Genomic DNA, 22,639 nt, shown 5'->3' with positions numbered 1-22,639 from the left:
AAGCATTTCAAATAATCAACCAGATAACTGGAGTAAGATTAGAATGGATGCCTTAAATATGTTGCTGGATTGTATACAAGATATGCCATAACAAAGGAAGTGAAAACTTGATTATTTATCTCTTAATTGCAGCAAGGGTTGTTCTTGCCCAATATTGGAAAAGCTCTATTGTCCCATCTGTTAGGGAATGGTTATTTAAATCATTAGAAATGGCTCATACGAGTAAGCTAAAAGAGATGGTGTATACAAATGAAAAGGACAAGCTGTATACACAGTGTTTTCTAAATGGCGGCTTTTCGTTCTTTATTGAAAAAAACAATTATGGATTAGGGAGTCTTGATATATTTTCATTTACAGAGTGAGAGAGAATATGTGTATATATTTGCATAATTAGAAGGGAGGGAAAACAATTCCTCAGATTCTTTGGGGATTGCCATCACAGTTAAACTAGACTATAACCAATATGTTTTTCTACTATAGATATACTCTCTGTATTCCAAAACAATTCTGAAAGTGTTGGTTAACCTGGCTAGGATGAAAAGAGAGAGAAACATGTATCTGTTTCAAGTGTTACTGCAGCCAGACTTGTATCTGTGGCAACAATGGCTGGTTTGCACGTCACATTAAACCATAGTTTAAAACAAACCATGGTTCAGTGTGAACAAGCAGTGTGCTGACCCACATTGCCCAAAAAGTTCCCCTGCCTTTGCTGCTTCCATGCCATAGGCAAAACGAGCCAGAGTGATTATTTTCAGCTGTCTCCTCCCTGCTCTTCAGGGGTATCTTACTGAGCAAAGTTGAATGTTGAGCATTTCTGCTTTTTCTCATTTCCTGCACTGTGCTGAACAGGAAGCAAAGGCAGAGATCAGCCCCGTTGTGTACTTGCAGCAGCCATCGTGGATGTTACAAACCCCGATAGAACACATTGGTTGCACTGGGGATGCCAAGCACAGAGAATTGTGGGAGTTTCTCAAACATGTCTGCTTGGAAACCTCTTGTAATTTCATTTTTTTAAAAAAATAATCTTTATTAATTTAAATTACAGTACACACTTATACAAAGAATTTACAATCTCATACTACAAAAAGAAAATTAAAGAAAAAACATTTAAGAAAAAAAGAAGAAAATACAGAAAGAAGAAAGAAGAAAAAGCAAATTTACGTACATAAAAAACCCCTTAATCTTCCTAATTAATACTTAATTGAACACTTAAATAAAAAAAGACTTCTGACAAAATGAGTCTTCCAATCATTCTCGTTGTACTGTTTATACTGTCGTTTTCCCCCCTCACAGTTTTATATTCTTTAGTAGTGTTCCCGTCTACTCCACAAATGGTATTTGTTGTGTTTACAAGTATCACTCAAGTTCTGCTAATATGGTGTGATTGGTACAGTATGATCTTATATAGTCCTTAAATATTCTCCATTCTCCAAATATTTTCTGGTTCAATACTCCTCTAACTCTTCCCGTCAGTTTTGCTAGTTGTAAATATTCTAACATGAGTATCTGCCAGTCTGTAATTGTCGGTATTGTTTCGTTTTTCCACTTCCTCGCCACAAGAATTCTTGCTGCTGTGGTGGCATACACAAACAGTGGTCTTATGTCTTCTTTAATTTCTAATGGTAAAATGCCTAAAAGAAAAATATCTGGGGTTTTTTAATAGGTAAGTCTAATAATTTCTTAAATTCATTATATCTATTATCCCAGAATTCCCTAATGATTGCACAAGTCCACCAAATGTGATAGTATGACGCCACATCTATTTTACATCTCCAACAAATCGGTGATCCTCCTTTATACATTTTCGCTAGTTTCAAGAGGGGTATGATGCCATTTATATAACATCTCCACGATGTTCTCCTTAAGGTTATAGCATGCTCTTGTAATTTCAAAATTGGTCTATGTTTGTGTTTGTTTTCTGTAGGAGAGTGAAGATGCTTTTGCCCGGGTGCCATCTGAGTTTGGTTTAAACGTGTCTGCAATCCAGAAAGGGAGTGGAGAAGGCGCTCATCCTAGGAGGGTTAGTCAGAAGCCTAACAACATGCATGGATTGTTATTATAAGAGTGTTTGGGTGTCTGAAGGTGGAAACTTATGGACGTCTTGCAGCAGCCTTCCCTAAATTGGTGCCCTACAGATGGTTTGGGGCAGCCCCACTGCCACCCATTGTTGTTCCAGTGGCTTCCCTACTGGTCTGGCTTCTTACATTTTGGTTCCCCGTGCAACATCTCTTGTTGGTTGTTGATCTCTGGCGGGCTAGGGACGAAGGTGAGAGCTGCTTCCTAGTTCTGCTGGATCTCTCAGCGGCCTTTGATGCAATCAACCATAACATCCTTCTGGACCGTCTAGAGGGGCTGGGAGCTGGGGGCACTGTCCTACAGTGGTTCCGCTCCTTCCTCCTGGGCCGTGTTCAGAAAGTGGTGGTAGGGGATGAGTGTTCAGACCCCTGGGCTCTCACTTGTGGGGTGCCTCAGGGTTCCGTCTTCTCCCCCATGCTTTTCAACATCTATATGAAGCCGCTGGGAGAGATCATAAGGGGGTTTGGACTGGGTGTCCATCAATATGCAGATGATACCCAGCTCTACCTATCTTTCAAATCAGAACCAGTGAAGGCAGTAAAGGTCCTGTGTGAGTGCCTGGAGGCGGTTGGAGGATGGATGGCGGCTAATGGATTGAGGTTGAATCCTGACAAGACAGAAGTACTGCTTTTGGGGGACAGGGGGCGGGCTGGTGTGGAGGACTCCCTGGTCCTGCATGGGGTAACTGTGCCCCTGAAGGACCAGGTGCGCAACCTGGGAGTCATTTTGGACTCACAGCTGTGCATGGAGGTACAGGTTAATTCTGTGTCCAGGGCGGCTGTCTACCAGCTCCACCTGGTACGCAGGCTGAGACCCTACTTGCCCGTGGACTTGTCTCGCCAGAGTGGTGCATGCTCTAGTTATCTCCCGCTTGGACTACTGCAATGCGCTCTACGTGGGGCTACCTTTGAAGGTGACCCAGAAACTACAACTAATCCAGAATGTGGCAGCTAGACTGGTGACTGGGACTGGCCACCGGGACCACATAACGCCGATCCTGAGAGATCTGCATTGGCTCCCAGTATGTTTCCAAGCACAATTCAAAGTGCTGGTGCTGACCTTTAAAGCCCTAAACAGCCTTGGCCCAGTATACCTGAAGGAGCGTCTCCACTCCCATCGTTCTGCCCGGACACTGAGGTCCAGCTCCGAGGGCCTTCTGGTGCTTCCCTCACTGCGACAAGCGAAGTTACAGGGAACCAGGCAGAGGGCCTTCTCGGTAGTGGCACCTGCCCTGTGGAACACCCTCCCATCAGATGTCAAAGAGATAAACAACTACCTGACATTCAGAAGATATCTTAAGGCAGCCCTGTTCAGGGAAGTTTTTAATGTATGACATATTAGTGTATTTTTGGTCTTTGTGGAAGCCACCCAGAGTGGCTGGGGAAGCCCAGCCAGATGGGTGGGGTACAAATAATAAATTACTATTATTATTATTATTGTGTTCCAGGCTGAAGACCTGCCATGGGCTTCAGGGTTTGGTAAACACTATTTGTTTCTCCTGTAGGGCCAAATCATTGATTTTCGTGGGATGATTCAGGATGCGATCAAAGGAGCATCAAATGAAATTGCCGTGAACAGCCTTAACTGCAATCCAGATCCTTCAGTGAGTGGTGTTCTTTCCGCCTAGTAAAATAAAAGTTGAGAAGTAATAAGCGTCATATGTGTGGAGGAAAAACGTAAACACGTTGCAGAGTCCCCCAAAATAGACCAAAGGCAACAGTACTTCATCCAGCAGAGCTTTTACTGGTGCTGATGGCAAGTGAGCATAATGGTCACGAATCGAAATGCAATCAGGAATGGCACAGTCCATAAGAAATCCAGTTGCAGCACTTACAATAAAACTTAACAAGAACTTATAATAAGTCTAAAACCTCAACACTAAGCATACTATGTACAGAACACCACACAGAACAAAAGAGAATCAGAAAGAGAAAGTGAGACCCAGGCTCCTTCTGGCCAATATTTATAATCAGCATGGCCTTGCAGAATAGAGATAAGAGAACCAGTTCAAACCAGCTGTACTCAGCTTCCAGAAGGTATAACCCAAACAATCCTTCTGCCTGCTTCGCTCACACAGAGAAGCTTTTACTAGCTTCTAGAATCCTCTTGTATTAATCAGAATAGAAAAGATCTCTGCACATCAGAAAAATACTTTTCTGCACTAAGAAATGCAAACTGACAACAAATACCTGGTAAATCCAACCGGGAAGAAAAGTCTTTTGGAGTGGCCTTTGGACTTGAATGTATCATCCTCTCTCCTCTCCTTGACATGCATAGATGGTGGCGTCCAAACTGGAAGTTCTTTTGGCTGTTGAAACACAATAGCACTTTAGATCCAGGATAGGATGTAGTATCTCCTCCTGTCCACATAGCCACAGTATCCCCCAATTTGGACTTTACTTTGTATATTTGGTGGAGGAATTGTGTGGGGAGAGCGTGAGGACTAGAAAACACTGCATATGCACAGGGATAGAGCGGGGGCTGGGGAAGACAGCTTGAACTGGACTTAATAAATACAGTGGACGCTTGGGTTGTGACTTGGCACTTCTGTGCATGCACAAAGCGCGATTTAGTACTTCTACATATGCACGACCGCCGAAACCCGGAAGTAGCCTGTTCTGGTACTTCCGGGTTTCAGTGGTCCGCAACCCGAAAAAAACGCAGGCTGAAGCGGCTGTAACCCGAGGTAAGGCTGTATATAAAAACCTATTCCAAAAATGGTGTTGCATATTTAAAACTTTCACATACTTAATTTAAAGTTTGGCAGCCCCTCAAAATAACCAAAACAATTTTTTCTTGCATGCTATACAGTGGTACCTCTAGATACGAACAGGATCCGTTCCGGAGCCCCGTTCACATCTAGAGGTAAACGTAACTAGCGACGGCACTTCTGCGCATGTGCGTGACGTCATTTTGAGCGTCTGTGCATGTGCAAGCGGTGAAACCCAGAAGTAACGCGCTCCGTTACTTCCGGGTTGCTGAGGAGCGCAACTCGAATGCGCTCAACTCGAAGCATATTTAACCCGAGGTATGACTGTATATCAGGCACATCCAACTTCCAAGAGACTGCGATCTACTCACAGTATAAAAAGACTGGCTGTGATCTACTTTTTAGGGGAGGGTTGACTAAAGTTATTGATTTTGTTTTTGTTGTTGTACTTCATGCCATGATCAACCTGGGACACCCTCGCAATCAACCTATTGGACATGCCTGCTATACTGTATATAGATTGCGTGTACATGTGTCTTTTTTGTAGGAACGGTTATTAAAGCCTCTGGGCGCCTTTATTGGGATGACTGGTGAAATGAGAGAACTTGCGACGGTTGTGAGCAGGGTAAGACCGAACCTTGTTTCTTTTCAGTCCTGGAGTACAGTGGTGCCCCGCAAGACGAACGCCTCGCAAGACGGAAAACCCGCTAGATGAAAGGGTTTTCCGTTTTGGAGGCACTTCGCAAAACGAATTTCCCCATGGGCTTGTTTTGCAAGACGAAAATGTCTTGCGAGTTCCTGCGGGGTTTTTTCCCTCCCCCCCCTTTTCCTAAGCCCTAAGCCGCTTATCAGCTGATCCGCTAAAAGCCGCTAAACCGCTAATAGCGCTAATCCGCTAAGCTGTCAATGGGCTTGCTTCGCAAGACGAAAAAACCGCTAGACGAAGAGCCTCACGGAACGGATTAATTTCGTCTTGCGAGGCACCACTGCATATGCTGAGCCTAGTTGGTCAAGGAATTAATCCTCTGCTTTTCTGCATGTCCGTACCCAACATCAGAATGGAGGAACAGGAGGAGAGTCTATGAATAACCACATTCTGGACACAGCCCTGCAGGAGAGTCCCCTGTGGAAGCCCCAACATTCACTCTTCCAGCACAGCTTCCACCTGCTGCAGTGGGGTCCATGCAAGAGAGTTCCCAGCTGGGTTGTGCTCTCTGTGCATGCACAGGAGGCGAGGCTTGACGCTCTGTGCAAGGGGTGGGGAACCCTTTTCAGATTGAGGGCTTCGTTCACATCTGGGCAGCTTTTTGGGGCTGGGGTGGGGCCAGAGGTGAAAATGGGCAAAGCAACAAGTGAAAATTTTAACTTTCTACAGCAAACTAGTTCAGGCATCCACTCTTCAACATGTTTCATCTGATGGACAGCAAGGAGCTGCTGGGAAGGGTGGCAGGGAAGAGCAGGCCTTGGTTCTCAAACTTAATCCGTTCTGGAAGTCAGTTCCAAAACCAAAGCATTCCAAAACCAAGGCACTTTCATAGAACGTACTGCAAAATGGATTAATCAGTTCCAGACTTTTAAAAACAACCCCTAAAAAAGCAATTTAACATGAATTTTACTATCTAACGAGACCATTGATCCATAACATGAAAGCAATAATCAATGTACTGTACTATAAAATAAATAAGACAGTATTGCAGATGATTAAAATTAAAATATTTCCCCCCTTACCTGCACTGATGATAGCCATTGTTTGGATGGGGGGCTTTTATCCATTTCTACAGTCAATCAATCAATCAATCAATCAATCAATCAGTAGCTGAACTGGGTTCCACACTGCAGCCCTAAGCCTAGTTGTCCTGCAGAAACAGTCAATTTCAGTGGGGTTGTCCCCTAAGTAAGCATGTTCAGAATTTTTAGTCCTCCGTTGCAATAACAATTTTGTGCTTCTTTCCTCTCCCAGTGTTTCTCAGGTTTGGGTCCCCGGCTGTTTTTGGACTACAACTCCCATCATCCCTGACCACTGGGATTATGGGAGTTGTAGTTCAACAACAGGCTGGGGACTGACCGAGAAACACTGCAAAGCAGCCTGTCTCTTTCTGTGTCACTGTTTTGTTTTTATGCCCTGGCACAATGGAGCTTAATTTGCTACACCGATGTTTCCCTGGCTGTTCAGGGAAGCTGGAGCCCTGCCTTTAAGAAGACCAAACAATGTCTTGCAGGATATCTACCTCCACAACCCGAATGTAAAGTGGGGCGATATCATTGGCCTCGATGCAGCCAAGCGGTTGGTCAAGGAAGCTGTTGTGTATCCAATCAGGGTAAGGGAACCTGTTTTGAAAGCTTCTCTCTCTCTGGATTCCTTCCAGTAGCACCTTAAAGACCAACTAAGTTAGTTCTAGGTATGAGCTTTCGTGTGCATGCACACTTCTTCAGATACACTGAAACAGAAGTATCTGAAGAAGTGTGCATGCACACGAAAGCTCATACCTAGAACTGACTTAGTTGGTCTTTAAGGTGCTACTGGAAGGAATTTTTTTTATTTTGACTATGGCAGACCAACACGGCTACCTATCTGTAACTCTCTCTGGATTGGCACTCCTGATCTTGAAAGTGTCAACTTTTCAGCAGTGTTCAAAACTCCTCATTCAAAACTGTAATGAATGATAGACTGCCCTGTCTCCACTCCCACCCACCCCCGACTGTTGCTTACAATACCTTTAGACATGCCCAGGGATATGCCTGCAAAACAAACCTTCCTTCTCTCTCACTTACGAGTTTTGGTGAAGCTGGAAATCTGCGAAGCAGAATCTGCAAGAAGTTGCTATTTTGCCTGGGGTTTATTGCGTGTCTTCCCTGTGCCAGTTACACATGGAGTTCAGTCGCAAACTGCCCCCATAATTCATGCGGTCTAAGTTGCGAAATCAACATATTGGGATGGTGGTTGTTTGGGTGCCCAAAACTGTTGCAAAAATTGCAGTTTGACTCCCGAGAATTATTATTATTATTTAATTCTGATAGTACTTTTCTCTGCTTAGTATCCACAACTGTTTACTGGCATCCTCTCTCCATGGAAAGGACTGTTGCTCTACGGACCCCCAGGTACTGTCTGCATAACTACAGTTTGCGAATGAACTCCCGCATTCCCTTACACCACAGCTTGAGAGACCTTTTTTTGCATCCCCTTCCCCTGGGGTAAACACCTTTCTTACTCCTGGCTGAAGGCAGACATAACATTTTTCAATATTGCTCACATCCACGGTGTGGAGCTGGCCGCATAAATACTCTTGCAGCCTTGCGTATCTTGTGAGATGAATGAAAGACCAGCTTCCATTTCTGACACTCTGGCATTCCCTCTTGCAGCAGAGACGCTGCTCTCCATTTAAAAAGGAAAAGGTTTTAAAGAGACATGTCTCTATATGCTGCCTTTAAAACATAAAAACAGCCACCACCTGTGAACCCCTTGCAAAACTGCTCCAAAGACTGGGAGTGTTTTTGACAGAATGGTTAACTAAACGGCCACTGCATCTGTTCTGGGAGGATTTATTTTATGCAAGGAATGCAGGTATGTAGACTTAGCTGCTACATACAATCTCAATAATACCCTTTCTTCCTATCTCTAGTCGATCCATTCCTGGGAGAATATTATTTCTCCCAAACCCAAATGATAGTGTTAAGATAGAAAGACAAGGTTTTCTTCCCAGCTGACACTTGCTTGAACGCTGGTCAAGTGATTGTTACGGAAACGTCACTGCCAATAAATTATTTTGCTTTTTCAAACTCCTTTCAGATGGTTAATTGGGGATTTTTTAATGGAGGTACACCTCTTTTGACCAAATAGCTCAGGGGAATCATTTATTGTGGGGATAAAGGCTTGCACAGTTCCCCAGTGGGGAGAAACGTTGAGGAGCGCCTATGTCGAGATTGAGTGCTGACTTATTTTCCTGCACCTTGTAGGTACTGGGAAGACTTTGCTAGCCAAAGCTGTTGCCACTGAATGCAACACAACCTTCTTCAACATCTCGGCATCCACCATCGTCAGCAAATGGAGGGGGGATTCAGAAAAGCTTGTGAAAGTAAGAGTGCCTTCTGTTTTCCTCATGCCCTGGCAGAAATCCACAGTGTTTGGCAGAGAATCTTTGTGTGAGGTGGTCTAATGCAGGAATGGACATATTCTTCCCCCTTTCCTCCTTTCTTTTCAAGAAGCCACATGGCCCAACTCTTGCTTTGTACCATTCAAATGTGAGTTCATTTTCTGGAACAGGGAAGGTGTAGCTAGCCTAATTTAAGTGATCCCGAGTCTTCAGTTTGTCTTAGTGATGCAATAGTTTCCCTTCTAGATCAGGGCAAGGTCCACCTAGACCTGTGTTTGTATATCTATATCTGTATCATCTAGATTAGGATGTGGGTGGCGCTGTGGTCTAAACCACTGAGCCTCTTGGGCTTCCCGATCAGAAGGTCGGTGGTTCAAATTCGCGTGACAAGGTGAGCTCCCGTTGCTCTGTCCCAGCTCTTGCCAACATAGCAGTTTAAAAGCACGCCAGTGTGAGTAGATAAATAGGTATGTCTGTGGTGGGAAGGTAAACGGTGTTTCCATGCACTCTAGCTTCTGTCACAGTGTCCCATTGCACCAGAAGCGGTTTAGTCATGCTGGACACAAGCCGGAAAGCTGTCTGTGGACAAACGCCGGCTCTCTTGGCCTGAAAGTGGAGATGAGTGCAGCACCCCATGGTCAAATTTGATTGGACTGAGCTGTCCAGGGGTCCTTTACCTTTTACCTTATCTATATCTATATTTGGCCAAGGTAACATATATTCGGTGCTATCGAAAAGAAAATGAAGGCAGAATTCTACAACCTTACATAAATTATAATAAAATTTCTTAGTTTTGCATAATTTTGCTAGTTATGGGGAGGGCAACGACAAGCCAAAGAAGTACTTGAAATCCTACCCATTTTGTCTTTGGAGATTTTACCAAGGGTTTGCTAGCGCACTGATTGCACACTGCTAAGCCTATCATTGGAGTTCTAAGGACTAGGTGCTTTTATTATTAAATGACACCTTTGTTTCTTAGTATGATAAGTTATCTGGCCTTTTTCTTTCTGTATTGGTGTGTAAATGCAGAATCCATCTGTAATCATCTGGCTGCCCCAGTGAATTAGGCTCACAGTATGTGGTTCCATTAACGGCAAAGATTAAAGTTGCAACTTCAGACCCATGCTGGAGTTTGCCTCAGAATGGAGTTTGAATGCAGTCATCTTTTTAAGCAAGGAAAACAAGAACACATGATGCTAAAAGTGACAGGATATTGGGTTTTACCTCTCCTTAAGAATTCTGTTTGTAGAGCAAAATAAGCCATCATCCTTAGTTTAAAAAGAAAAGCCAACAAAAATCTCATTTTGTATAATACGTGGGATTATCCACGTTGTGTTTTGATCAGGAAAACAGAAGCTATTTAGTCCAACCAACTCAACTTCTAACTTGCATTTATATTTTTAAAAACCCCTTATTTAAATATATATATATACATGAAGCAGCAATACATTAAAGGGGAATGTTTTAATCCTTGGTGCTCTTTAAGGATTTGCCCAGAATCCCTTTCTGGAATAATTTTCTTCTATCCTATTATTCTCCATATACTTGGGTAGGATTTAGGAGAAAAGATTTAAAATGCAAAGTCAGGATTATTTGTGTGTGTTTGCCATTTCTCTCCTCTTTTATAAGCCGTTCCGATTTAAGAAGTGGTTTGGCCTACCAAACCAAGGCAGCGTTTTAGATATTTTCTCCAACTAGCCTTGTGGCATCTGCGTTTCCTTCTCTCTCCCTCTGTCAGCCAGAGCCCATGGCAGAAAACAAAACAAGTGCAGCTTTTTATTTTATTTACTCTGTACTCTCAATTCTCTGAATAGATCATAAGATCATAATGGCATAATATGTGTAAGTGAACACAATCATTCACTGCAGTCCAACTGCATCAAAGCCAAAAATACATCATTTGGCTCTATTCCAGCCCACACTTGGAAGTTGCCATTTGTTTAGGCAGGGGTCAGCAAACTTTTTCAGCAGGGGGCCAATCCACTGTCCCTCAGACCTTGCGGGGGGCCGGACTATATTTTTTTGGGAATAATGAATGAATTCCTATGCCCCACAAATAACCCAGAGATGCATTTTAAACAAAAAGACACATTCTACTCATGTAAAAACACGCTGATTCCTGGACCGTCCACAGGCGGTCGATTGGGCCGGATCTGGCCCCCGGGCCTTAGTTTGCCTACCCATGGTTTAGTGTTTTTAAAATATATCTGCTGTGAAAGCAAATGAAGCTTGAGCCCAGGTGTGATGGGATAATGAGCTGCTTGTGCGTAAAAGCTGAATCCCTCAGAGCTTTGCAAAGGTTTCAAAGCTCTGCCTTTACGGGAGCCCTCAAGGCATGACTCCCTCTATCGCTGGCAGAATCTGTCAGTGGGCGTTTCCGGAATTTGCGCCAACATAAGAGTTCCTTAACGGAAACTCTCCTTTGGGATTCTCGGCGTGACAGCTTCCTGCGAGCGGTAGGTGTACCCAGAGGAGGTCCTGAGACCTCCCCGCTGTTCTCACTGGAAGTCTCCTGGAGCCATCCCTCCGACTGAGTTTCTCCATGAGCTCTCTCTCTCCCCCTGCTGGTTCCTTCCTCTGCATCCGAGGGTCTCCTAGCCTCCGTGAGCCCCTCCACCACCTGACTCTCCGATGGCAGTTCCCTGACACCAGGTAAATGGACTTCATGTGTTCATGTGTTTGAAGTTAACACCTTTGTTTTGGGTAAAAACTCATTTATCTGAATGGCCTGCAGTGAACGGAATAATTGTAAATATAGGTTTGTGGAAGAAGAATGTGCAGGAAGAGCATAGCAATGCATTTCATCATATGAACTTGGAGGTTTTTAAACAGAGGTTGAACGGGCATCTGCCATGCATCATGCATAAGATCTGTGTGTACCTGGTGTTGCTCTCCTCCCGCCCCAAAATTTGAGTTCTACAAGCCCCATTGAAAAGAACAGGAAGTAAGAACGTAAAAAGAGCTGGATCAGTCCAAGGGCCCATCTAGCCCAGCATACTGTTCTCACAGTGACCAGTCAGATGCCTAAGGGACCTGAATGCAACTTTCTTTCTTTATTTGGTGATTACTCATAGCCGAGTAAGATTGTCTTCCATAAACACAGTCTTAACAGTGAGTCTGTAAGTGACTGCGGAGGCCATTTCTGGATCTACACGTCCTTCCACAGTGGGGACATAGGTTTCCGGGTGGGAGGTGATCACGGTGAGGGTTTGCCAAGCGTGCCTTCCTCTTAGCACGTTTCTCCCTTGCGTCCTGAGTTCAAGTGTCTTCAAAGCCCATGACACCTTTGGTAAAGGCTGTTCTCCAGTTGGAGCGCTCGCAGGCCAGTGTTTCCCAGTTGTTGGTATTTATACAACATGATTTAAGATTTTCCTTGAGAGAGTCTTTAAACCTCTTTTGTTGACTACCAGCATTGTTGTTGTTTAGTCGTGACTGACTCTTCGTGACCCCATGGACTAGAGCACGCCAGGCACTCCTGTCTTCCACTGCCTCCTGCAGTTTGGTCAGAGCCACCAGCATTACCCTTTCCATTTTTAAGTTTGGAGTAGAGTAGTTGCTTTGGAAGACGATAATCAGGCATCCAAACAACATGACCAGTCCAACAAAGTTCATGTTGAAGAATCATCGCTTCATCACTGGTGATCTTTGCTTCTTCCAGTACACTGGCATTAGTTCGCCTGTCTTCCCAAGTGATGTGTAAAATTTTTCGGAGACACCATTGATGAAATCTTTCAAGGAGTTGGAGATGGCATTTATAAGTGGTCCATGTTTCACAGCGCTCTCCCCATTTGTGATCACCAGTGACTGAAGTTGTACAAGAGCATGGCAGTGGGGAGATTTGTCCCTCCTGACTTGAGCTGTCTCTCCCTTCCTTCCCTTTTCTTTTTGGACAGGTGTTATTTGAACTTGCCCGCTACCACGCCCCCTCCACAATCTTCCTGGATGAGCTGGAGTCCGTCATGAGCCAACGAGGAACAGCCCCAGGGTAACAAATGTTTAAGTGGGGGATACCCTTTGGCCGACTGTTTTCCACAAGGCAGATCCTCTTCCCGAATGGCTTAGAAATAAACCTACCTTGCTCACTGCAAGAAAAATCCATTTTCCCTTCTGTATATCTCGCTCTTCCACTTCTGCCTCCAAACATCCCTACATTCAAATAAAGGAACAAATGCAGTATGTTTGGAAAGCCCAATCTGTTTGTGCCAGTAGGTTTGTGACCTGGGTTAAGCGTGCCTGAGTCTGATCTGTGTCTGCCTGAATATACTACCTAGTATACTCTTGATCTGAGCTCCCAGAGGAAAGCTGGAATATAAGAGTAATCAGTAAGTATGTGAGTTTATGTCAAGGGTGGGGAACCTGAGGCCCAGGTCCAGATGAAACCTCTAGGTCTCTTTATCCAGCTCTTAGGGTTCTCCCTGGGCCTTGCCCTTCTCCAGCCCTGATCTGTGGCCCTACACATGATGGTGCAATGCAACTACCATCAGTCCCAGCCAGCATGGCCAATGGCCAGGAATTATGGGAGTTGTAGTCCCACAGCATCTCAAGGGCTATAGGTTCCACATCCCTCTAATAGTCCACCCACCTGCTTTTACATCCCAGCCAACGTCCATCCGTACAGTCATTCTCCTTCTGAGCCAGGTTCAAGGTCTCTGTATTAATCTACAAATCCCTGAGCGGCTTAGATTCAGGGTACCTTAAGGACCGCCCAGATCAGGGTTTCCCAAACTTGGGTCTCCAGATGTTTTTCGGACTACAACTCCCATCATCCCTAGGTAGCAGGACCAGTGGTCAGGGATGCTGGGAATTGTAGTCCAAAAACAGTTGGAGACCCCAAGTTTGGGAAACCCTGGCCTAGACCCTTTTATCCTAGCTCAATTACTGAGGAGTGTTCTTGGTTATTTTCCATGCTGACAAGGCTCATTGGGCATCAAAATGGAGCCTTTAGTGTGTCGTCGACCCAGTATTGTGGAATACTCTTCCAATAGTGAATCAGCAGGTGCCTTCTGTTCCAACCTTTAAACATCTGCTGAAAATTCTTCTATCCCACCAGGCTTCTTCAGGCAATTCAGAATTCATCTTTCCCTAATAGTTGCTTGACGGCCTTGGGTTTAAATTTTTTATGTACTTTCATTATATACAAATGCTATTGTAAAAGGTTTTGTTGTTCTCGATGATGTAGTGGTAGATAAATATTTTTATAAATAAATGATAAAGTAACTTCCACCATCAAGCACATTCCAAGCAGAGCGCAAGATCTCGCCAAGGAAACCTGTAAAATTGGCTGTTGCCCAGTCGCAGAATGCAGACTTTGGTACAAGAATGACAAAATCTGCTGCGAAGCTCTCCTGCATGTCCCACATTCAGCCAAATGGGAGTAGCGAACGGTTACAGATGTGTTTTTTTGGGCTGCCACCATTTATTTTGAGAGCTTCTCAGTAGTTTGCACCATAGTTTGATGCAAGGATATATAGGATTAGTAAGACACTCTGAATCAGACCAGAAGTCCATATTGCCTGATTTTTATCCGGAATGTACAAAGTTTGCATACTGCCACTGAACTATAGCCCGTTTCTGTTCCCTGTAATTATCCAAGCTGATCTAACTTAAGACTTAATAGCCTTCTCACTAAATGCTGGCTTTGGGATCTGCTCAGTGCCTCTTGTCTTAATCTGCATGCAAAGATAAAACTCCAAAGTGTGCATTTCCTTTCGTTTTAGTGCTCTTACATGAGTGGATTCATTGCAGAATTAACTTCTGGGCATTAATCGTCATGAAGTTTGGACATAATGCTTAGGTTTTATCTCATGGAACTTAACCGTGCTTGGAATTGGGGGTTGGGCGAGACGGGGAGATGCAAAACCCATGAATGGGCTTGTCCCTGTCTCTGTAACGGCAGTGGTCCTGATGCAGGCCAGGGAATAACATTGACTCCGCCCCTCCCTTTTTCCATCTTCCACATCCTGGTAGCGGTGAACACGAAGGAAGCCGGAGGATGAAAACGGAATTACTGGTGCAGATGGATGGCCTGGCCCGGTCAGATGATCTTGTCTTTGTTTTAGCGGCTTCCAACCTGCCCTGGTAAGAGATCCGGAGAGTACGCTTTGAATACATTTGCGTGAGCCTCTAAACACAGATAAAGATTTTACTTAGACCCAGAGCAGTAAAAGCCTTGATATTTGGTTAAAGCCTTCAAAGATTAATTGGGAGCTTTTTACTTTCCTCCTGCAGTTCTTGCCGCAGGAGTGCATAATCCTCCGTAAAGGCAACATATGCTGGCCCAAGCCAGCTGCTAATATTTAAAAAGGGGCTTGATGGCCAAGTTATTTACTATGGCTAAGCTAAAGAAGGGTTTCAGCAAAGAAACGTTTAAGGTGCTTAAAACATCCAGTGCTCAGGAAAGATATGCTCTATAAATAGGCAAGGATGGATTTCATTGGTATTAAAAGGTGACTTTTAAAAGTTTGAGGATAAAACCCTTCAGTTTTTTTAATGTCACGTAGATCTAGTGGAGGGGATGCGGGTGGTGCTGTGGGTTAAACCACAGAGCCTAGGACTTGCCGATCAGAAGGCCGGCAGTTCGAATCCCCGTGACGGGGTGAGCTCCTGTTGCTCTGTCCCTGCTCCTGCCAACCTAGCAGTTCAAAAGCACATCAAAGTGCAAGTAGATAAATAGGTACCGCTCCGGCGGGAAGGTAAACGGCGTTTCCGTGCGCTGCTCTGGTTCGCCAGAAGCGGCTTAGTCGTGCTGGCCACATGACCCAGAAGCTGTACGCCGGCTCCCTCAGCCAATAAAGCGAGATAAGCACCGCAACCCCCGAGTCGGCCACGACTGGACCTAATGGTCAGGGGTCCCTTTACCTTTTCCTTTAGATCTAGTGGAATAGCTGAAAATACGTACTATCCAGATTCTTCTTAGTATATTGGGTGGAAGTCCTGTTGATGCTGTTGCACTCATGGAAGGCTTTTGATCAGTGCCGGATTTACGTATAAGCTAAACAAGCTATAGCTTAGGGCAGGCATAGCCAAACTTGGCCCTCCAGATGTTTTGGGACTACAATTCCCATCATCCCTGATCACTGGTCCTGTTAGCTAGGGATGATGGAAGTTGTAGTCCCAAACATTTTTGTTTAAGCAAGCCTGCCCTGACATGGGCATGCCTGTTAATATTAATTACTGTTAATATCAATTCTAAATGTTTAAAGTGTTTTTTCTTGATAATTTTAATATTTCTTTTAAAACGCTTATTGGTTTTCCTATAATCAAGCAGTATGTAAGTTGTTCAATAATGATAAAAACTCAGCCTAATTACTATTTGGCTTTTAGAAGACATCTGAAGGCAGCCGTGTTTAGGGAAGTTTTTAATGTCTGATGTTTTATTGTATTTTTATATTTTGTTGGAAGCTGCCCAGAGCGGTGTGCTATCTATCTATCTATCTATCTATCTATCTATCTATCTATCTATCTATCTAAATTTAAATAAATAAATAAATAAGGAAGTGCAAACAGCCTATGTTGAAGTTCAAAGTTCTGATGGTCTGATCTTAGCCCATTCCTGCATGCAGATTCCTGCTTGATTCTGCCGTCCTCATGTGAGAATCATAGAGTTGGAAAGGGACATCCGAAGGCTCATTTAGTCCCGCCCCCTGCAATCTCCGTTCAAGCATAAAAGTGCACTTGTGGACAAGTCCTGCCCTAACGGAGCCTGAGCCAGTCTGGGACTTGCGATCCCTCTCCACCGTTTCCCATGATTTCCTAGAGATCGCAGCCCACGCTTCAGAAAATGGCGAACGGACCCCCCGTACCCACAGTCATTCTTAGAATCATAGAATCATAGAATCATAGAGTTGGAAGAGACCACAAGGCCATCGAGTCCAACCCCCTGCCAAGCAGGAAACACCATTAGAGCACTCCTGACATATAGTTGTCAAGCCTCTGCTTAAAGACCTCCAAAGAAGGAGACTCCACCACACTCCTTGGCAGCAAATTCCACTGTCAAACAGCTCTTACTGTCAGGAAGTTCTTCCTAATGTTTAGGTGGAATCTTCTTTCTTGTAGTTTGGATCCATTGCTCCGTGTCCGCTTCTCTGGAGCAGCAGAAAACAACCTTTCTCCCTCCTCTATGTGACATCCTTTTATATATTTGAACATGGCTATCATATCACCCCTTAACCTCCTCTTCTCCAGGCTAAACATGCCCTTAGCCGTTCCTCATAAGGCATCGTTTCCAGGCCTTTGACCATTTTGGTTGCCCTCCTCTGGACACGTTCCAGTTTGTCAGTGTCCTTCTTGAACTGTGGTGCCCAGAACTGGACACAGTACTCCAGGTGAGGTCTGACCAGAGCAGAATACAGTGCCACTATTACTTCCCTTGATCTAGATGCTGTACTCCTATTGATGCAGCCCAGAATTACATTGGCTTTTTTAGCTGCCGTGTCACACTGCTGGCTCATGTCAAGTTTGTGGTCAACCAAGACTCCTAGATCCTTTTCACATGTACTGCTCTCAAGCCAGGTGTCACCCATCTTGTATTTGTGCCTCTCATTTTTTTTTGCCCAAGTGCAATACTTTACATTTCTCCCTGTTAAAGTTCATCTTGTTTGTTTTGGCCCAGTTCTCTAATCTGTCAAGGTCGTTTTGAAGTATGATCCTGTCCTCTGGGGTGTTAGCCACCCCTCCCAGTTTGGTGTCATCAGGATGCCCTTGAGTCCATCATCCAAGTCGTTGATAAAGATCTTGAATAAGACGGGGCCCAAGACAGAACCCTGTGGCACCCCACTAGTCACTCTTCTCCAGGATGAAGAGGAACCATTGATGAGCATCCTTTGGGTTCGGTCATTCAGCCAGTTACAAATCCACTGAGTGGTAGCATAGTCAAGACCGCATTTTACCAGCTTCTTTACAAGAATATCATGGGGCACCTTGTCAAATGCCTTGCTGAAATCAAGGTAGGCTACATCCACTGCTTTCCCTTCATCTACCAGGGTTGTAATTCTGTCAAAAAACGAGATCAGGTTAGTCTGACATGACTTATTTTTCAGAAATCCATGCTAACTATTGGTGATCACAGCATTCCTTTCTAGGTGCTCACAGACTGTTTGCTTAATGATCTGCTCCAGAATCTTCCCAGGTATTGATGTCAGACTGACTGGGCGGTAATTATTTGGGTCCTCTCTTTTCCCCTTTTTGAAAATAGGGACAACATTTGCCCTCCTCCAGTCTGCCGGGACTTTGCCTGTTCTCCAGGAATTCTCAAAGATGACTGCCAGTGGTTCTGAGATCACATCTGCCAGTTCTTTTAATACTCTTGGATGCAGTCAAGAAATTGAGTCCTAGTATGCTTGGCTGCTCCTTTCCGCTGTATAGTAAACTTCAGAAGAGCATGATCACTCGCACCTAATGATCCTTCCACTTCTACCCCACTAACCAGGTCATCAACATTGGTTAGGACCAGATCTAAAATGGCTGTTCCTCTTGTTGCTTCTCCCACTTTCTGGACAATGAAGTTGTCTGCAAGGCCAGTGAGGAATCTGTTTGACCTTATGCTCTTGGCTGAGTTTGACATCCAACAAATATCCGGGTAATTGAAGTCCCCCATTACTACTATCTCCCTTCCTTTTGCATGCTTGGCCATCTGTTCCAGGAAGCATCATCTATGTCCTCCATTTGGCTTGGGGATCTATAGTAAACTCCCACAATGAGGTCACTGTTATTCTTCTCTCCCTTAATTTTGACCCAAATGCTCTCACTTTGGCTTTGAGGTTCTAAATCTTGGATCTCTTCACAGGTATACACATCCCTGACATATAATGCCACTCCTCCTCCTTTCTTGTCTGGTCTGTTTCTCTGAAATAGATTGTATCCCTCCATTATTACATTCTAATCGTGGGACTTATCCCACCAGGTTTCAGTGATGCCTATTATGTCATATTTAGTTTGCTGTACCAAGAGCTCAAGCTCATCTTGTTTATTTCCCATGCTTTGTGCATTAGTGTACAGACATTGAAGTCCATTAATCATTCCCCTGTGTCTCTTATTTAAGGATTTTTTCCTCCCACCACTAGGTCTGCGTGCTGTTTGCTCCATTTGGTCTATGACATTTGAATGATCATGTTCATCAATTGATAGACTCCTACCTTCAGGAGCACTGTCTCCCTCCCCCACATTTAAAGCCCTCCTGATGAGGTTTCTGAGATTTTTGGCAAAAACATTCCTCCCAACCATTGTGAGGTGCAGCCCATCGCTTGCCAGAAGTCCATCTTCAAGAAACTGCAGTCCGTGATCTAAGAATCCAAACCGTTCCTGTTTATACCATTTGTGAAGCCAGCTGTTCACTTCCACTATTTTCCCCTCTCTCCCTGGGCCACGTCGTTCAACTGGGAGGACAGATGAGATGACAATTTGTGCATTTAATTGCTTCAATTTCCTGCCCAGAGCCTCGTAGTCTCTTTTGATCTTCTGGAGGCTATTGCTTGCAGTGTCATTGGTTCCCACATGAACCAAGAGGAAGGGGTATTTGTCAGTGGGTTTTATGATTCCTTGCAGTCGTTCAGTTACATCTTGGATCTTAGCCCCTTCCCCTTTCCTTTTCTAGGGAACTGGATTACGCGATGTTGCGCCGGCTCGAGAAGAGGATCCTGGTGGACCTCCCGAATAAAGAGGCAAGGCAGGCGATGGTCCAGCACTGGCTTCCTTCCGTGAGCAACAGCGGCGGAGTCGAACTGAGGACAGAGCTAGACTACAGCTTGCTCAGTCAGGTGAGGAGAAGCCATCGCTGTCAACGGCTGCACCTCACAGGGAGCTTTCACAGAGGGCAACGCATATACACACAGTGCATCGTAAGTAGACCTGGGCATGCGCCAAACTGACTCAACAGAAAAGAGGCCCACCACCCCAAGAGCCATGTTTTGGGGGACAGCCTTGAAGGCAGCTGACGCAGTTCCATTTTGTGCCTCCTCCCGGCTGGGAGACTGGTCTGGAAACCTCCATGTCTGTTACTTTTGGGTAGTTTGGAACAAGGTTCACAAGCAAAGGATAATAATAATACAGTGGTACCTTGGGTTACATACGCTTCAGGTTACATATGCTTCAGGTTACAGACTCCGCTAACCTGGAAATAGTACCTCAGATTAATAACTTTGCTTCAGGATGAGAACAGAAATCGCACAGCGGCAGCAGGAGGCCCCATTATCTAAAGTGGTGCTTCAGGTTAAGAATAGTTTCAGGTTAAGAACGGACCTCCAGAACCCATTAAGTTCTTAACCCGAGGTACAACAACAACAACAACAACAACAACAACAATAATATATATATATTAATACCCTGCCCTTCTGGCTGGGTTTCCCCAGCCACTCTGGGCGGCTCTCAACAGAATATTAAAAACACGATAAAACATCAAACATTAAAAACTTCCTTAAACAGGGCTGTCTTCAGATGTCTTCTAAAAGTCAGATAGTTGTTTATCTCTTTGACATCTGATGGGAGGGTGTTCCACAGGGCAGGCGCCACCACTGAGAAGGCCCTCTGCCTGGTGTCCTGTAACCTCACTTCTCGCAGGGAGGAAACCGCCAGAAGGCCCTCAGCACTGGACCTCAGTGTCTGGGCAGAATGATGGGGTGGTATACTGGGCCGAGGCCATTTAGGACTTTAAAGCTCAGCACCAGTGCTTTGAATTGTGCTTGGAAACGTACTGGGATGAAACTGAAGTGCCCACTTGGCATCAATGAGTGGGGCAACTGCCATATGAGGGGCAAAAGAGCTGGGCAGGTAAGAGCAGCATGTACTGAGGAATGGTTGGTCTTCCTTCATTTCAGTAGGGCAGGAATTGGGGGAAAATAATAGGGGGGGGAGCCATATTCTAAATGGACATGCTTGTGGAGGGGCGTTCCTCTGGATCTCAATCACTTTCTGAAAAATCCCATGTTCTTTGAAATGCTACATTTGCATTGTAAAGTTCCTGAAGACTGAACTATGTCTTTCCAATTTACTTATTAGGAGATGGAAGGATACTCTGGTTCCGACATCAAGTTGGTCTGCAAAGAAGCTGCTATGCGCCCCGTGAGAAAAATCTTCACTGCCCTTGAAAATCATCAGCCAGGTACACCTGTGTTTTTATATGGTAAACCAGCTCTCAGCTCTCACCTGTGCCTCCTACAAGCTGTCTACATGCGACAGTGGCCACGGTTTTGACTGGCTGGTTTGACTAAACCAGGTGAGGGTAGCTGATGGGTCTCAAACTCCTGGTGAGTTAGGGACTTCACCTGCATGCGAGGACAAGTTCTGGTGGATTGAGCGGATGAGACCAAGAGTGGGTCCAGCGGTCCAGAAGGCAGTTTCTGCACGTGTTGCAAGGGGAAGTGAGGGGCAGGTGGGGCTTGTCCACATGGAAAGGTAGTCCATCTAGGACAGTGTTTCTCTTTTTTTTTTTTATAAATATTTATTGAAGTTTTTAAGTAAATACAAAATGCAAAAATGATTAACAATATAACATGGATCATAACAAGTTTTTTCATAACTTCTTTGGACTCCCTCGCGTCTCCCGCTCCCACTTACATCATTATAACCTTTTTCCAGCAATTTATCATCTTGTTTACATTCTTAAATCTCGTTCAATTAATTTAATCTAATAATTCTCCAGAAATTTTATATTTTCCTCAATCTCACTTATCGTCAAATTCAAGTCTAATTCAATGGTAGGCAGTTATTTATTATCTAGCATCCTTCTTAGTCTTCTGCCAAATTACAATACTTTTGTAAATAAATCTTGAATTTCTTCCAGTCTTCTTGAACCCTCTCTTCTCCCAGGTCTCGAATTCTACCAGTCATCTCGGCCAGTTGCATATAGTCCCATCTAGGACAGTGTTTCTCAACCTTGGGTCCCCAGATATTGTTGGGCTACAACTCCCATCATCCCTGACCACTGGTCCTGCTAGCTAGGGATCATGGGAGTTGTAGGCCAAAAGCATCTGGGAACCCAAGGTTGAGAAAGGCTGATCTAGGAGAAGGAAAACTGTGGTTCTAAACCTTACTGCCTTGTGGGACATCTTTGGGAAAAGGAGTGAACCCTACACAAATCCCGAGTAGAGTCCCTAAGACGGCTGGATGGCACCTCATACGCCTCCTTCTGGCAACTCCTGCAGTCAAGCTGGTGCCAAATGTCTTGCTCTGCTTTCCTTTGGACCACATCTGCAAGGCCGGGGGAGGGGGGGCGGTCTTGTCACTGCCCAGGCTTTCATCCCAGGGAGGTCACTTCAGTGCTGCTAACACAGCAGTTTGTTTCCACCCCTGGGAGTGCAACTCCATTGTCTCTCGAGACAAATGGATGCCAACGATATTGTAAACTGTCCTGTGGTCCTCAAATGGGCAGTAGGGAAATTTAATAAAAACAAGTAAGTACAGTCATACCTCGGGTTGAATGTGCTTTAGGTTGAGCGCTTTCGTGTTGCTCTCTGCAGCAACCCGGAAGTAACAGAGCGTGTTACTTCCAGGTTTCGCTGCTCGCGCATGCACAGACACTCAAAATGACGTCATGTGCGGAAGCGGCAAAACACAACCTGCGCATGTGCAGTCGCGTCTTGCATTCTATTCAGGATGCGAACGGGGCTCCAGAATGGATCCCGTTCGCATCTCGAGGTACCACTGTAAATAAGTGTTCAAGCTGCACAGGCAGAGTCGCCTGCTATTGCAGAGTGCTGTGCACTAGCTATCTTCCAGCGACAAACTGCAGTCAGGGCGTTCTATTTCCTGTTATGAAGCACCCCTAAAA

General features: G+C 44.8%; 1 protein-coding gene across 2 annotated transcripts in view; it reads left to right on the top strand.

The window, feature by feature from the left end:
- KATNAL2 (katanin catalytic subunit A1 like 2) overlaps positions 1–22,639 on the top strand; it is a 39,633-nt gene that overhangs the window by 13,898 nt on the left and 3,096 nt on the right. For both annotated transcript variants that reach the window (XM_079994923.1, XM_079994922.1), the window contains 10 exons: positions 1,925–2,020; positions 3,581–3,679; positions 5,334–5,411; positions 7,006–7,104; positions 7,822–7,885; positions 8,741–8,859; positions 12,771–12,862; positions 14,845–14,955; positions 19,469–19,631; positions 20,869–20,971. In XM_079994923.1, coding sequence (XP_079851049.1) covers positions 1,925–2,020; positions 3,581–3,679; positions 5,334–5,411; positions 7,006–7,104; positions 7,822–7,885; positions 8,741–8,859; positions 12,771–12,862; positions 14,845–14,955; positions 19,469–19,631; positions 20,869–20,971 — 1,024 coding nt within the window. The remainder of the gene's footprint in view (positions 1–1,924; positions 2,021–3,580; positions 3,680–5,333; positions 5,412–7,005; positions 7,105–7,821; positions 7,886–8,740; positions 8,860–12,770; positions 12,863–14,844; positions 14,956–19,468; positions 19,632–20,868; positions 20,972–22,639) is intronic.

This window comes from Podarcis cretensis (genome assembly GCF_951804945.1).
Source record: "Podarcis cretensis genome assembly, chromosome: 11".
In the NCBI taxonomy this organism is placed as follows: Eukaryota; Metazoa; Chordata; class Lepidosauria; order Squamata; family Lacertidae; genus Podarcis; species Podarcis cretensis.
The sequence above is the reverse complement of the archived record's forward strand: the minus strand, read 5'-3'. Positions and strand labels throughout refer to the sequence as shown.